This window comes from Xiphophorus hellerii, chromosome 21 (genome assembly GCF_003331165.1).
Source record: "Xiphophorus hellerii strain 12219 chromosome 21, Xiphophorus_hellerii-4.1, whole genome shotgun sequence".
In the NCBI taxonomy this organism is placed as follows: domain Eukaryota; kingdom Metazoa; phylum Chordata; class Actinopteri; order Cyprinodontiformes; family Poeciliidae; genus Xiphophorus; species Xiphophorus hellerii.
Window position 1 is genome coordinate 19,959,671 of NC_045692.1, and position 17,798 is coordinate 19,977,468.

General features: G+C 37.3%; 1 protein-coding gene across 2 annotated transcripts in view; it reads right to left on the reverse strand.

The window, feature by feature from the left end:
- gpr158a (G protein-coupled receptor 158a) overlaps positions 1 to 17,798 on the reverse strand; it is a 69,513-nt gene that overhangs the window by 8,178 nt on the left and 43,537 nt on the right. For both annotated transcript variants that reach the window (XM_032551796.1, XM_032551797.1), the window contains exons 6-7: positions 3,580 to 3,689; positions 1,715 to 1,953 (exon numbers count right to left, since the gene is read on the reverse strand). In XM_032551796.1, the coding sequence (XP_032407687.1) occupies positions 1,715 to 1,953; positions 3,580 to 3,689 (349 nt within the window). The remainder of the gene's footprint in view (positions 1 to 1,714; positions 1,954 to 3,579; positions 3,690 to 17,798) is intronic.

Consider the following 17,798-nt stretch of genomic DNA (forward strand, 5'->3'; position numbering starts at 1 on the left):
AAATCATAAAGAAAAGATAAGAAAAAAAATTTAAAATGTCATTTATCTTATATTTGCTTCTCTGTGTCGGATTTTTATTCATTTTTAAAATAATTTTTATCACAAAAAATGAGAAAATTGTAAAGGAAAACATCTAAAATATATTTTCAAATATAATTTATATTTTATTTGCTTCTCTGTGTCTTTCTGACTGCATTTGGGTTCAACTAAAAACCGAACCTGATAGATTTATGATTTTATTTCCTAAATCAGAGAGCCTGAATGTTACTGACTATACTTGAAGAGAAGAAGTTAAAACACAGTAATTAAAAAAAAAGTAATATATTTTCCTTGACTGAAATCATTGCGGATTAATAAAGACTTTGTAAGTGATTCGTTTTCTTCACAGTATCTGTTTCACAGAGTACGTTTAAATTAAATATTTATAATGTTTCTGATTGGTCAGCAATATTTTGTGTATTTATTTTGTTTCTAATGGAAGACTATTAGTGCTGAAAGTGCAGTTTTTGCTCCATTCGCAGACCTATTCAGTCAGGCCCAAATTTGCTTCAGGCTCCCTTTAATTTATAGTATTGTTTTGTAGCTGGGAGGAAAATTAACCACACAGGACTGCAGCTGAATCAGACCTCTGACTGCGAGCCAGAGCAGGTGTATTTCTTAAAATCTGAAAGATTTATAGCTTCCTGGTGAGTCTGAATTACGAGTCGCGTTCAGGCAGAGACAGCGCTGACTTGCATATCCTATTTTTACCGCCTAATGAACAGAATGAGACTGCAAGCTCAGTGTACAGTAGCACAGCAGGGTGTCTCTGCTTGTGGCCCATCTGTTCGTTAGAAGCTACTTCTCTTTCTTAAAGACTTGGCTAGCAGACAGAACACAACAGATGAGCATATTTGATTTCTCATCTGCCTCCGTTTTTTTCCTCTCAGACGGAGCAGCGAATAAAAGTTGAGTCATTGTGGAGAAGAAATAAATCTTTTTGGATTTAATGCATTAATATTATTACAACATGTGCAGCCTGGCTCTATGATGAGGCTGCAGGATGTAACTTTTATAAAAAAATTATTTATTTTTTTTTTTACATATTTGTTAAAACTATGTACGCTATGAGACAGATAATCTAAAAAAATGTAGCTCCTCTGCCTTCTTCTATTGCTAACTACAAACAACCAATCAGAGCGAGGAGGCGGGTCTTAGCGCTGTCAATCATGCCCCTCATTGCTCTCTGCAGTGCTGCAGCTAGCACAGCCTGTCATAAATGCTAATGCTAGTTAGCATGACCACCAATGATGGCAGATAAACAGTTTTTCTTGTAACTGTGAGTTGTTTCTCCACCATTAGCATATTTAGCATCATGTTCACGAGGTTGATTGACAGCGCTAAGACCCTTCTCCTGTTTCTGATTGCTTGTTTTTGGTTGAGAGCGGTGCATTTGTGCATAGTAGCTCAGGGAGGAATTGGAAGAGATGGATCTTTTCTGTCTCATTTCTCTGTATGCTTTAACTTGTTTTTTATAAAAGTTACAAACTGCATCTTTAATGATGTGAAACTTTTAAAAACTAAATAAAATAAAAAATCTGTAATGGGATAATATCTTTGTAAATATTTATATTTTTCATCACTGTGGAATGTAATCTGGCCATCGAATGCAACCAGGTAACATTTTTTAATCCTAATCTTGAATTTATCCCAGATATTTTCTGTGCTGACTAACCGACGGCCATCATGTAATCCCAGCGATCCAGGAGGCACATGCCGAACTGACTCCCGTCGGGCGTGTGGCCCACGTCGATGAGCGCCAACTTCCTGTCTGGGTTCTGACAGACGGCAGACGTCCATGCCACCAGGAACCAGCAGACGATGAGCAGGATGAAGGCCAGCAGGCGCAGGACTCGCCAGCTGGTCATGTAGGGGATCCGCTGGGCTGTGCGGGACAGGAAAACCTTCAACACCCTGTGGAGAAAAAGGCTCGCTGTAAAGGTCACCTAGGTTAGCATGGATCTGTGGTCTATACAAAACATGTTCATTAAATTTTTTATACAAAATCGTTTTTAGATAATGAGATTTTTGTCTGGCCAGTTTTTTTCATAACGAGCTGTTTTAGGGCCTCTGTCACTTTAAATCCAAAGAAGCTGTTGCTGGTCACGCCCCCCAGGGTCAATCTTTACACTCACACCTGAAAATGGCTGCAAACACATGCGCAATTACACAATTGTACATCTTTGAAAAGCAGAAGTGGAGCCTCCTGCACAACCAACAAGAACATTTTTGACTTTTCAAACTCCAAAACTTCTTAAGTTTTTTCTGATTAATATAAAAGATTTCTGAAATTTTTTCTTGCACATTTTTGATGTTTCATATTTAGAAAATTCTGTTTTTTCCCCCCAGGAAAATTTCTGAGATTAATCCCAAAACTTCAGTTTTTTCTAGCAAACGTTCAACTTTTGAAACTGAAATGTATTTATTTTTTCTAGAAAAGTTCAGAGATTAATGTAAAAATTTCTGCATGCATTTCTATAAAATTTCCAAACAAACTTTTTTTTTCTTGAAAATTTCTAAGATCAACCTCAAAATGTTTGAGTTTTTTTCAAACAAATTTTCAACTTTTGAGATAGAAATTTCTTTGTTTTTTCTTGAAAAATGTCTGAGATTAATCACAAAATTTCCGGTTCTTTTCCAGCAAATGTTTTACTTTTCAAACTCAGAAATGAACTTGTTTTTTCTTGAAAATTTCCAAAGTCAATTTAAGGATTTCTTCGCTTCTAGAAAATTTTAAATTGTTCAAACTCAAGACTCTGAAGTTTTCTAGAAAGAACAAGACAATTTCCGAGAATAATCACAAAATTTCAGATTTATGTCCAGCAAATTTCGACTTTTCAAACTCAGAAATTATCTTGGTTTTTCTACGGAATCTCAGAGATTAAGCTAAAAATTTCTAGACTTTTTTTCTTATGTATAGTAGCCTTAATATGTAATCGTATTATCTATTATTTTTTTTATTTTACCTTTTACCCTCCTAATCTTCCCTTGAACCTTCTGAGGCCACCATGGCGCCCCCTGGTGGCGTTTTAAACCCACCGGTGTGAGAGACATTAAAACACAAGACCAACCTGCTATTCTTAGGCTCTGCCCTTCAAAGCAACATCAATATAATTTCCACTAATAAGCCCCATCAAAAATTGATCTGTGCTACATTAATGTCCACTTACAGCCATTTCTTACCCCCATCCTTTGAATCTCCATCTCTACTTTTGAAAGATTCATATTTCAAATAAAAAAAGAAGCTCCTCCTGCAGCTATTCACTAATATCGCCGCTTGTTGCCAGCAGTCGTTTCTGTTCTTCTTGCCGTCACATTTGTCTCTGCAGTATTTAGAGGTTAGCCGGGGCCAGAGCTTCCTTAATTACTTTCTCTTGGCAAGGAATGCAAAATAAAGTCCGGTGATGAAGTAGCTGAGAAACACACAGCCTCTTGACTCTTTCTTTTAGCAGGAATTAAAATGTGAGATTCGGTGTAATTGCTGTGGATAAAGTCAATAGGATCCGGAAGGTGATTCTGGGAGTGAATAACGGAGAGCACCTGTAGAGTTTCAGAGTGAGCGTCCCGTAGACGGTGGCGAAGCCCAGCAGTCGGACCCAACGCAGCAAGATGCAGCGGAAAACGCTCGGGTGGAAGTAGAGGATCCCGACCTGGAAGCAGACAAACACCAGCGAGGGTTTACCCATCTGGAAGTACAACGGCCAAGTACTGGGACCGATGTGGATCCAAAAAAAAAAAAAAAAGTACATTTCTGCTAAAAATCTTACATTTTGAGATTAATCTCAGAATTGTTCTAATAAGGACATTTCTGAGTAAGAAAAGTTTAAAATTTGCTAGAGAACAAAAATAAACTGAAAACTGAAATTAAAATCAGAAATTTTTAGACAGAAAATCAGAGTTGCTCTGAGTTGGAAAAAAAAAAATATATATATATATATATATATACAGTATATATATATAACAGAAAGAAAAAAGTTTTAAAAAAAACCCACTTTTGACCTTTGGAAATGTTCTGCATTTCAAAAGTCTCAAATTTAAATAAAAAAAAAAATTCTAGAAAATATGCGACTTTTAACAGAAATTTCCATGTTTTATTCTGGAAGATTTCTGCGATTTTTTTGGTGTAAAATTACTCCTTTTTCTCTGATCCCAGTGGCGTTTTTACGCCGTCATAGGAAGATAATGGCCTCTGTGTTGTGTGGAAATTAAATTGAAGTTGAAGGAAGCTGCAGCCTCAGCAAACAGCTCTATAAACACTGAAGTGATTTTATTTAAATGTTTGTTCTGATCTGCATCTGGAGCACAGCAGCAGGGTTTCACTAACTCTGTTTGCTGGTTCTACGTTCTCCCACGCCGTTTAACTGCGTTCATTTTTCACTCTTCTAACAATCAAAGCTAACGGCATAAGGATGTAAAATGAAGCATCTTTTGTCTCCACAAACAAGGAGGATAAAATTTTGTCATAAAGTTGAAGAACCTCCTGAGATTTGTCACATAAACCAGCAGATGGGATCTGTTCATGCTTCAGTTAACATGCGAGGCAGGCAGATGCTGCTGCTTTCAACTCAACCGCAGATATAAGAAGAGCTAGCAACGATTATTGAAACCTCTGGTGCTGATACGATACACAGTCTCCGTTAATACGACAGCATTTTATAATATTTCAGTAGGTGGGAGCTTTCAAAGAGATGCAAACTGAAATCATCAAAGTGAAAGCTCCCACAAGCCACGAGAATGTGAATTTTAAAAAATGCAAATGTAATTTTATTGTTATTTTTTTTAAGTTATTGGATTCCTCTCAATAATAAAAAAAAACATGCAAGTTTTAGTGAAAAGTAGTGCAAAGTTTTGGCAAGAGGGATTTGCTCGACATGATCAGAATCTTAGCTCCATTTTCACTACAAATGTGCAGAAAACCTTTTGTCAATATTCTGCTAATGTTGAAAAACACAATTTCTCAACTGCGGTGTTTCCACTGTATAAGAAATGCAATTAAAATCACACAATCAGTTTGTTCTTGTAGTAAGTCGTTAAAAACATGACGCCCCGGGTGCTATGGTGGCGCAGGGGCAAAGCACGACCCAAATATTGAGGCCTTAGTCCTCGTGGCGGTGGTTGCAGGTTCAATTCCCGGCCTTGCGACATTTGCCGCACACCCTCTTTCCTGTTGAACTACTTTCAAATAAAGGCCGCTAGAGCTAACAAAACCTTAATTAAAATAAAAAAAACATGGCGCCCCATGATCCTCTACCCACTTCTTGTCGTTTTCTTCTTTGTGGTTTCCACCAGTAGCATCATCCGGTTATTGATCATGTGACTCGTGAAGCAAAAAAAGTGTTTCTATCGCAGTTTTGCAAAATAAACAAATTTTGATGTGGCCAAAAAACCTAAACTATCTGTCATAATTACCATGTTTCCATTCAGCTCATTTTAGCTGGAATTTATCACCAACAGCTGTGTTTCCATTGTAAATGTGAACAAAACTTTGTCTATAATAAAATGTTTTTTTTTACTGACGTAAAAAAACAACACAATTTCACAACTGCTGTGTCTCCATTAAATAAGAAAGGCAGTTAAAAACACGTGAATAAATTTGTTCATGCAATAAATCGTTAAAAAACATGCTGCGCCAAAACTTTTTATCAAAAAACTAGTTTTTTCAAAATTGGTGTGTTTTCATCAATTAAATATATTTTCTAAGGCTACATTCACACCAGCCCTGCTGTTATCAAACTTTAGTTTGTCTAAGTCCGGTTTCTCTTGTGGAGGTGTGAATGTGGAAGCGAACTCTGATGCGGACCAAAAGACAAACCTCGGTCTCAGATCGGTTGACAATCACACAGGTGCAGTTCGAATGCACATGTGAACACCAAGCGGACCGGAGACCTCTCCAAAAGCAGGAAGTGGACTACAAAGCAGAGCATTCTGGGTAAATACAACCAAAATAGACGTGTTAGTTTAGCGGTACTGGCAGAAATGGGTCGTAGTTTTCACCAAAGACAAAACAGAAAACCTGAAACCACTAAAATCCGACGCCGCTTCATTTTTATTTACATTTCGTGAAGAAAAAAGTGTCTTCTTCAGAGGTTTTCATGTCGTTTCCTTCTGTAGTTCTTGCTACAGCGCCAACACAGGTGAGGAGGGGAACAACAAGTTTTTCCAAAGGTTTTGTTTGAAACGGAGCAATGTGAAAGCATACCACAGCAGCTGAAAATTTAACAAATGTTGCAACTTTGGTTCCCAATCAAACCGAATCTACTGAGCAGACAAAGTTTTGCTCACATTTGGGATAAAAAGTGACAATGGACGGATCAGTAGTACAACCAGAATGGATGCTGTTGCCATCAGAGCAACAAGAAGTCGTTTTGCAGCGTGATCTGAAGGATAAGTTCATAAAATGCATGAGTCAGTTAAAACTTGCGCTGACATTTCAGAGCCGTTCTTCATCACAGAAAGCTTTACAGCTGAGACCCAGAGGAGGACATCAACCCGTGTTTTCCACACACTGAAATGTGGCCGGTCCACTCCTGCCAAATAAAAAAAACTAAAAGGAAAAAATAAACCCTGATGGCCTTCCAGCGACATGAAAAGAGCTAACACGAAGAAAAAAAGAAAGAAGAGACAGAAACAAACATCTGAGACGACATAATTATCTGTCCGCTGCAGATGTGCAGTGATTTCCCCTGCGGGATTGTTAATGGTAATCGGATTAGCTGAGGCATTAATACGTTCCCTCAGGCAGCAGAAAAGACGCAGCCATGCTGGCGCTCACCGGGTTTGAGTCAGTTAAGGGACACGGAGGAACCGAGAGCGGAGCGGCGGCCCGGATCCTCGCCCCGCAGCCAACCGAACCGAAACCTCTGACTCAATGGAAGAGGTTGACTCAGCTTCTCCAGGGAGCAGAAAGTGAATGCTGAGGTTTTCATTTTACCTGCAGACCAGGTGTTTCACTTCACATTGGAACGTCTTTTTGAAATGGAGATCAAGAGATGATGAAAAGGAAGCAACCTGGGCAGGTACTGAGCAACACGCTGCCGCATATTTGGGTCCACAGGGATCCAAGAGGCTGCAGGAAGACGGATTGGAAAACCACCAGGGACCAGAAAAGATGGCCGCTTTTAACTGGGATCTGAATCAAGTGCTGGTTTTGTTTGTGGTGGGGAAAAAAGAGACATCAGATGATTTAAATAAACAAAAACTTGTTTCAAAATATCATCTATAAAACACAGACGTGCCAATTTTCCAGTGTTGTAAGTGAAAAAATATCTGCCAGTGTATTTAGTACTTTTCATTGATGTTAGGGAATAACTGACTTAAAACAAGCATCTTGCTGAAAAGTTACTTGTAAGTTAGTTTTGTGTTATTTCAAGTCAGATATTTGCACTAGAAGCTGGATGAAAAATACTTGGTAAGATTTTGTTTTTGCAGTGTAATCACAGTTAATTCACCTTTTAGATTTGTCCCTGAATCAAAGGACTGAATTACCGTCTCAGTTTGAAGTTAATCCTCATTATTTCACTCAGGTGTGTCGAAACAGAGACGTCTAAAAGCTGAGGTCTGGAGTTGTAGACCCTGTTTCAGATCCTCGTAAAATAAAACAGTTAAAATTTTCTGCTCTGGATTTTGTCAATGACAGCATAAAAAAACTAAAATTATACCAAATGTGTGACATATGCTACTCCACTTAATAAAGCCATAAGCCAACCACAAAAAAAGATGTGAAAAAAGTCGATAAGCAACAAAGATCAAAATATAAAACAGGCAAACTGAGTCGTCTTGAGAACCAAAAGAGGCAGCGTGATCTTCCTCTTTTAGGACGTGTATTTTAGATCAACTGAGGACAGTCTTTGTCCTCAAACGTCTCTCCATGGTGCTCAGAAACTCATTAACTCAGGCTGTTCTGGTGATGCACTTTGCATTAGGAGGCTTTCTGGGAAGCGACGGCCCCCGATCTTTAGGCCGGCTTCTCTTAACACCAGCGCGCATAAAGAGGATGATCAGTTTCTGCCCTCCTTCACTTTTCAAACCTCCCATTAATAATCGATGCTAAGTGCTCCGCATTAAGGGTTCAGCAGCGTCTGTAAGCAAAGGGATCAAACGATATTCAGGACTGTGTGAACGTACAGCGTTTGACCCACAGATATGGAGACAATTCTCTCCAAAACTTTGACTACAACTTCTTTATTTATTGCTTAACTTTGTTTTACATTTACAGGTGTGAAGGAGACAGATTTAGTTTAATCAGATAGCCTCTTATGTCTTCAGGATACCTGAACTGAAGCACAACACGCTTCTTTATGTTGCAGAATACAAACACTGAGTTTGCAGTGTGTAACTTCTATTAAAAAGTGTTTTTTTTTTACATATTTGCTAAAACTGTCACCATGTTCTGATGGTTTGTTATGAGACAATCTGTGAAAAGATCGATTTCAATCGCTCCCGAACAAAAACAACCAATCAGAGCCAGGAGGAGGGTCTTAGCGCTGTCAATCATCCTCGTGTACATGCTTTTAAAAGTGTTAAATGAGAAACAACTCACTGTTACAGGAAAACCATCTATCTGCTATTATTGGTGGCTAAGGTAACTGGTGCTATGCTAGCTGTAGCGTAGCAGAGAGCAGACTGGGAGGAAGGGAGGACGAGCAGCGCCACTTCGGTTTGTAATTGACAGCACTAAGACTGGGAGAAGGCAGAGGAGCTAGACTTTTTTCACAGATGACCTGTCTCACCATACTGTCATGACATGGTGAAAGTTTCAACAAATATGTTAAAAAATGTTTTTTATAACAGTTATATACTGTTATATATAACAGTAAATAACTGTTATATACTGTTAACGTGTTCAAATTCACTAAAAAGCAAAGTAAAGTTTAGACAAACTCCTGCAGAAGATTAAACTTTCTTAACCACCTTGAGAGGTGATTTATTTGGGTCAGAAATCGGCTGATTGAAGCCTGGGAAATTACTTTTACTTTTATTAAAGGGAGAGTATTATGATTTTATAGCACAATCAAGTAACTATGTCATCATCAGTTGTTATAAAATTCTGTACACATCAAATATGACTTAAAAGAAATGTAACTTTGCAATTTGAAATTGGGCCTCTGTCTCTTTAAGAAGCTCCTTCTCGTTTTGAAACTCCGCCTTCAGGAAATTATCTCAACATGGCTCCTCTGTTAAGCCTTTAACAACTTTTTAGGGGTCAGGGGTTAATAGAGGAGCCATGTTGAGAGAAGTAGAGGAGCTACAGCAGACGCACAATTCTACCAGGTGTTTGCTAACTGCTGCTGGCTAGTCTGAAGGAGCTGATTGGGGGGAGGAGCTGCGCCTCAAAGGCGGAGCTAGGTCCGCCCAGGCGTTTTGCACAGCTGAATGGTTGCCATGGAGATTAAAGGATTTCTTAAGCATGCATGGAAGAATCAAAGCAACACTCCAAGTTTGTTTTTGATAAAGTAATAACATTATAAAATTATATAAAGCTTAAAAAAAGTCTATTTTACATGATACTGGCCCTTTAAGGAAAATGAAATCCAGAATTTAGATCCAAAAAGCAAAGCAGTTACTGACTTTATCACATAAAATCCAAATAAAATGAATGGAGATTTGTGGCACAAAATGTTTGAATGCTTTTTGTATGTTTCTGTAAGAAAAGGAAAAATGATTTAACAAATATCCACAGCATTGAAAAAAAAAAGTGTAATCAGATAGATTAAAATGGAAAACACTGAAAGGCTGAGAATAACAACAGGTAGTGTGCTAAATTTCACAGGATTTAAATGATCATGCACAGATTTATCTCCAACTGTTAATAAGGTGTTGATAAATCCACGAGGCCTGATGGAACAAGAGAAGGAGTCACTCGTCAGCTCGCTCAGTCAACACTTTATTTCTGATTTTCTTTTCTTCCAAGCCGTTCCTCGTTTCAGCGCCCACCAGCTGGCATTCATGCAGTTTCAGGGCCTGGAAAGCGTCCCATGATGTAAACCACCCAGCTGTGGTGCAACAAGCAGCTCCCCGATTTGTTATTCACTGTTAATAACTTCAGCACAAGATTTGCTGTCTTCATTTAATTCCTAAAGATCACTTCTGAGTTAGTAAAACTGATCTTGCTTTTGCATAGAGACACCGACTTTCCCCTTGAATTTCAATAATTGTTACTTTTTAGACTTCTGTCTAAAAAGTAATTTGTGCTAATTACAAATTAGCACAAATTATATTCAGAACTCCTTATTACGAATCCTTAAAAAGTCTTTAAATTCACATATCTGAAAGCAAGGCCTTAAAATGTCTTAATTTTTTTTTAAAAGAGTACAGTAAGTAGGCCTTAAATACATTAATCACAGGTCTTAAATTTTGTCCTAACAGGACTATTATTTAGTTGTATATTCTACACATTTCTTTATTGGAACTTTTCTGTCAGACAAAAGATTGAGTCACAACATTGCTAAGGTACCCTTGCTAGCTAGCCTGCTAGCTTTTCTTTGCATCTGTCATGGGTAAGTGCAAATTTATTGCCAGTTGTCTGGAAGAAGTTTGTACATTTCTTTAGAAACACAGGTCTTAAATTCTATTTATAGTGGTCTTAAAAATCTTACATTTGAGTTAGTGAAACTTGCAGAAACCCTGATTAGCAAAATAAAAGCTAAAAAACAATAGAACACACACAAGACCTAGCATCCGAATTACAATATTGTATAAATAAAATTAACAAATGGACCATAAAAAAATCCATGAGTTTTAATGCAAAAGTTAACTCTTTCATACCTTACAAAAATGCTTGTGGCTAAAAAAAAAAAAAGTGACAGCAATTGCTCATGGGAGTTTTAAACACTTTCCTACATACTGTTGAATCTAGCTGTACTACAGTGCTAAAGCTAACTTTTATATAAAGCAAAAAACAAAAGAAAAAAACACAACTAGTTGTGGCCAAAAATGGTTGTGGCTAAAATATTCTGACCATAAAGAACCATGACTTTAACAGCAATTGCTCATGGGAAACATAAACTCTTCCCTCCATTCCTGTTGCAGCTAGCCATACTACAGTGCTAAAGCTAGCTTTTATATATAATTTCTATAAAGTAAAAACAACCCCTCCTCCCCAAAAAAAACAGCTGAGGCCAGAAACAAATTCTGACCATAAATATGATTTTTACAGAAATTGTTCATTGACGTTTTAAAGTCTTTCCTACATTCCTTTTGCAGCTAGCTGTACTACAACGCTAAAGCTAGACACTGAAAGCTTTGCATCCCAGAATAATGTGAGCAGAATAAAATAACGTCCGTTGGGGCCTATTTTTACATATGAGAACCAGTTTTTCTTATTGTATCAAATTTAATGTGGTATACAAAAACAGTCTGGAAATTTTTATTTTTCAGTCTTATAATCTGTTTCTAAGTTTAGACATTCTCAGAAACACCATTATTCTGTCAGACTCTCAGTCTTGTCAGTTTTCACAAATATGAGCCATTATTGCCACTTGCATGATTGTCGTACTATTCTAACTGTGTGGGTTAGAGATTTGGCAGCTTTCTAGATCTGAAGCAGACAGTGACCTTCCTGTAACGGCGACCCTCAGCCACAATTACGGCATTAACATAAACAGAACTTGGGTTTGCTCCAAACACAAACAAAGCCCAAAAGGTTTCATGTGAGAATGGGAAAAAACCCAAACACGACTGGAAGCACCACAGAGAATATCACCAAGTGTTTCACGGCGGGACACTTTAGATAATTAGCTACCGCTGCAGGGCAGAAAAAAAAAATGTTTTTTTAAATAACATCAGGAAGGAAGGAAGAGGATTATTTTAGCAGAATTATGCTGTTAGGAGAAGCAGCTTCTAATGAAGTTGTAAAATGTATTGAATAAAAATGAAAATGTTCAGAGATTGATCCAGCTTCCTGTGGAGGTCATGACCCCACAGGATATTGATTACAAAGACGTCAACATTTTCATGTATCAGGTTATGGAACAATATTGAAATAAAACAACCTAAATCTCTTTCTGTATTTAAAAGAAATTGTAATCTTTGTTTATTTTTGATGTATTTGAAATATATCTAATAGTATTCTGAGTTAAATATGAGTTAGATATAAGTTTATAAGTCTTTTTATCTTTTAACTCGTGACTTTGCTAGTTGTTACATGGACTATAATTTTTTTTTTATTGAGTGAATAAAATACAAAAATAAATTAAATGAAAAGTAAAAACACATTTCTTCTCCACAAAATGATACGCTAAAGCAGGGGTGTCCAAAGTGTGGTTCAGGGGGCGTTTGTGGTCCTTGCACTGATTTTTTTCTGACCACCAATTTACAGTTGTAAAAAAAATCTAAATTTGTTTAGTAAATGTTTTACTTTTACTCTGGATAGTAGTATCATCAACACAGTAGAAGATATTCTATTTTTTAATCAGAATTCTGACTGATTTTTTTTTTCCAAGATTTGACTTTAAACTCAGAGTCCACTGTTTTTCTCAAGTTTTTTTTGTTTTTTTTTTAAGAATAGATTTTTTTTCTCAGAATTTAGAATTTTTCTCAAAAGATAAATTTTTCTGAGTTTCAGAAAAATCCTGATTTTGACTCAGGATTTTTACTGTAGTCTCAGAATTTTTACTTCTTTTAAGAATTTACTTTTTTCAGAATTTCTACTAGTCAAAATTAAACAAATTGTTTCCTCAGAATTTTGACTTTAAACTCAGAACTCTATGTGTCAGTTTGGCAAAAAATTCTAAAAATAGTTAAACATTCGTAGGTATATGTCAGTTATGTTGTTAGCATATAAAAATAATCACATAACGGTTTCTTCCTTGTTACAGGATTTGTAAACCTTAACTTAATCCACTCTGAAAGGCTGCCCCAAATTTATTTGGTAGATTTGAGTAGAAAGACTAGATTTGCCTCATGATGCATAAACAATTTAAGCATTTCCGATTCTGAAATAAAAGTCTGAATTCTTGTTCTTAGTGGCCCTAATCGCCTTCCGTACTCATTTATAGTCTGACGTCTGGTACTTCCTGTAGTCAGATTGTGCCCAGCCAGTCTCAACTGGCAAAGGTTTTCACCAATAAGCTTTTCCTCCACATTTAGCTCGAATCTCCACTATCCCTGAAATTTATCCGCTATCCTCTAGATTTTATCCATCAATCAAAACCAGTTTGTGATGAGAAACGAGTCTAAACGGCATCCAGAGTCTGGAGTTGTCCAGACACTCAAACCTCTTCACCGTGATGAAGTGGCTCTGAAGTGTTAGCAGTTTAAGTGTTTTGATCAATAGGAGATCAATATTGACTGGTTCAGTAATGCTTTTGATTTGGCAGCTAATCTACGTTCCAAACAGTCTGTGGTCTGCAGGGCTGAAACGATTAATCAGTGTAACTGTGATTATTCGGTTGTCAATATAACCGTTAACTAATTTAGCAATCGATTAATCACTAATTAGAGTTTATAGACTCCAAATAAGTCAATTTGCTGAAAGACAAACATAATTAGAGTAAGTAATTAAGCCAAAATTTAACAAACATTTGATTTGAGATTTTAAAAACTTGTTGTCCTTAAATATGTTTTAGTCAAAACTCCTCTAGTGGCGTAGTTTTAGCTTCACCTGATTCAAATTACATACAGAAAGTCTCCTATTAAGTACTGTTAGAATAATTATCTAAGTTCATTTACTTGTGAGTTTATTTGAAAGGTTATGTTTTCATATTATTATTTTGTGTGTAGTTTAGCTGACTTCTTTTCTTCTGTGAAATACTATTAACCATTTGTAGCATGTTTGCCTGGAGGCTAGAGACTTTGCACATTCCTGTGGTATCAGCTTCCATCTGTAACTGATTAGTTGTGGTCAGCCATGCCCTTTTAAGGGCATGGCCACAGAAGGTTCTAGGACACCCTGTAGAAAAAGGTCATTGGTCAAATTCTTTGTGTGACTATGTGAGAAGGCCCAACCTCCTTCCTTGTATTTTCTAATAAAGCCAAATGCAGAGAAAGATCTGGCAGAGTTGATCCCAGACAGTGTTTTACAGCGATTTGTCGCGTCTCGGATCTTCCCTCCTATTCTGCAGAAAAGACAATCACGACTGGTCTGAATCCTTGCTAGATAGGAATTAAAATAAACCTATCAAGTACCTTTTGGTATCCAATTATTAATCAATACAATTTTATGAGGAAAAAAATGTAAAATTACAAGCAAAACGTTACGAGGAAATGTGGATTTAATGAGAAAAAAGCTGAGTTATGTGTCTAATTCTTTCCAGATTCTTCTCAAAAATTAATCTTCAAAATTTATTTACATGTATCGCCCAGTCCTACTGTCAAAAAGCATTTTTAAATAAGCGTTGGACTGATGGACGGATTTATTGTCTTTGGTTTGGATTTCTAGAGTAATAGTTTCCAACTCTGCTAAACCACATTTAGTCATTCAATCAGCGTGGAAATTGAAAATTACGACCTGAATGGAGTTATTGTCTCTACTGGCAGCTGAGCTTGATGAGGAGAAGAGCAACTTCACAACGAAGCACTTATTGAAATGAAAATGCCAAAATAAAAACATCATCCATGAGTCATCTGTCAGTGACGCAGAGTAAACTCGCCGCTTTTGTTTTGCAGTAGCAGCTATAAATCTGACGGTGCTGAATTTAAGCCTTTTGCCATCGAAACTACAACCAGCTACAAAAAAAACAAAACAAAAGAGGGGGAATTATTCTCCATCTGAGAAATACAGCAGCTCTGGGAATCATTCAGTCATAACAGAAGATTTGATGCTAGTTTTAATGTTTTGACATGAAGAAACCGAGTGGAGACGGTTTATGTGGTCATCATTTCCCACTCACTGCTTTTTTCTTCTTCCCTGAGCTTCTCCAGTGCGACTGAGAGGGAGGGAATGCCGCTAAGGATAGGTGGGATCTTGTAATAGCAACGGATCCATTTTTATATGAAAGCTGACACTCCCTGCCACATGGGACGGACGGCTTTCTGGAGGGAGGTAATGGTTTCTTCTCCTGCTGCTCCCTGAGGTGGGCTGAGTGTAAATTACATCCAGCTTGGCCTCTGCTCAAGGCAAGACCGGAGTCGAGTCGCAATTCCCTCCCCTCCTCATCGCCGCTCAGACCCAGAGAGACATTTCCATCCAGCTCAGAGAGACGCATCAGGAACAGCGGCTCTTTATTGTTCATTCTGAAGTTGAAATAACCCAGAAATGCATTGTAGTTACTGTTTTTCATCTCTCCAGGGAAAAAGTGTCAAACTCCTTTTTATTTTGGGCTGTGAACGTTCTTAAAGGGCCAGATGTACTGATAAAACCAATTAATAGACTGGTAAAATTAATACTTCTTAAAATTAAATAACATCTTTTCTTATTAGTCATTTATTCGTTCATTTATTTATAAAGCAATTTAAAAACCAAAGGCACAAGACAATCAGAAAACACAAAATTGGCCAAATAAACAATAAAATTACCAATAAAAATATAAAAGAAACAGCGACTGGCCTAATCTCTCTGGAATTAGAAGCTAAGTTAAAAAGCTGAAATGATAACTGAGATTTTAATTCAGCAACGGAAAGACCAGGTTTTTGTGAATTTTGCAAAAAGAAAAAAAAAAAATCAAAGGTTTTTGGTGCTAATTTAGAAATATGAAGAATCTTTTAACTTGACAGCTAAGCTAGGCTAAGCTAAGCTCTAAGTACACCTGTAATACTCATCAGCAAGATATTGGAGTTTATTTTGAGACAATAATTCCTTAATATTGATGAAAAGGTACCAGTTTTATTGTCAGATTATTTCATGTATAACATGTGAAAATTAATCTGTCAATGGCACAAGTATTTCTTTCCCAATTTTAAAGAAATTAGTGATTTAAAACAAACTCCTTTTGACCCTTTGCACGTGACCTTACTCTCTTTGAAACTCGTCCCGCTCCGTCATGACGGACGTCAAAACAACTGCTAAATATCGCATTATGGCGACGGTACGGGTCTAATCATCAGTAACCATGGAGACAGTCCTGCACCATCGTGCAGCCTAGCATGTACAGAAAAAAACTGGTTAGCATCTCATCGTTTTTAAGGCCGCTCCAGTTTAAGGGGAAACGCTGTTCATGACATAGTGATATAAATCAAGTGTTGTGAATTCAGGTAAACTCTGTAATTTAATCAACATGTCAGGACGGAGGAGGTACGGGTCGGTTTCTAAGCTAGCTGCTTCCAACTTTTGTAAACACCGCCGTCTATGAGCCCCAACCAGGTGTGTTACGTTCACAGACAAATTAGCTCGACTCGAACAAGAAGAAGCCATGAATAAACTGGAAAAAACAACTTTTGGAAAATAATTTCAGTCGCTCTGTTCAATACTCCTGTCCCACACTTCCGACTTAGAATGACTAAATGACATAATTACAAACAGTCAACTACTTGCTGAAAGGTTACTTGTAAATAAGTTACGCCTTATTTTAAGTGTACTAAGATATTTGCACTAGAAACTACACCAAACATATTTTGCAGTGTACTGGGGTAGGAAAAGCATTTCTCCTCTATGAAAGAAGCCGTGGAAGCAGCGTGCGTGTCCAGTTGCTTAATAACAGTAGAATTATTTAAAATGGAAGCAGCAGCAGCAGCAGCAGGGTTGGAGGAATATTTCAGGATCTATATTTAGATGAAGCTTCTCGCCCTTGCAGCTTTGGATTGTGTCCGATGCACAGGAGTCGCACGCAGATGCATCAGGGTGGAGATCGGCCCGGTGTCGAGCAAAGACATTAAACCATGGAAACGAGATCAGCGACGGCGACCACTTCTGCAGAACAGATCAAACCGAATCCAGACGCCTTCACTCCACAGATCTGACTTAATCTACAAAGTGAAGCTCAACCCTTTACAAGCCCTCTATTTTTAGCAGCCACTGCCATCACTATGCCAGCTGGAAACAGAAATATCTGCCTTTCATTCATTCGCTGAGCAATAACATGGCTCCCAGGCTCACTTTCATTCTGCACATCTTAAACATTACCACTTTCCAGGACCTTGTCGCAGCAAATTGCATTGATTAGCCAGCTCTAAATCAGCTGGCTTTAATTACGTTTACTTTGTATCGCTTCATGAGGCGTGCGGCTCTGCATGATTGCAACTAAATTGCAATTATCCTTTTCCATGAGCACAAAAGAGGAAGATATAATGGTGGCTCAAGGTAAATCAATGGGTTCGGGGGTGTTAAGGGGGAGCCTAATCATCTGAAGAAATGATGAGGTTCTGCGGAGGATCAACTTGAAATATAACTGATCGGCACAAATTGATTTGTTTTTAAAGTAATTATCCTTTCTCACATTTATATTAATTCAGTTTGTGGCTAATAAACCCCCAGTTTGTCATAAGCATCATTATATTCTTTAAATAGGACAAACTGAGACAAAAGGAAGAGGCCTAAAAGCTTAATATGAAATCTTAACATATGTTTTAAATCCTTTACCCACTTTATTACAGAATCAGTTGCTTAATTTTCATCCCAAAACCAAAAACAAGTGCAGTCAAGTTTACATACGGTGGACCCACAGTAAAACTAGAAAACAATTCCACTAAAAATTACTATAACTGTCTATTTTAATAGTTCAAACACCAAATATGCTTTAAAGGTGACCTATTATGCTTCCCTAAATAGGTTAACATGGATCTATGTGCAAAACAAAACATGTTCATCATGTTTTCCTCTTATTTAATGATCAGTATGAGGTGTTTTAGGGCATCTTGTCATTCAAAATCCAAATAAGCTCAGATTT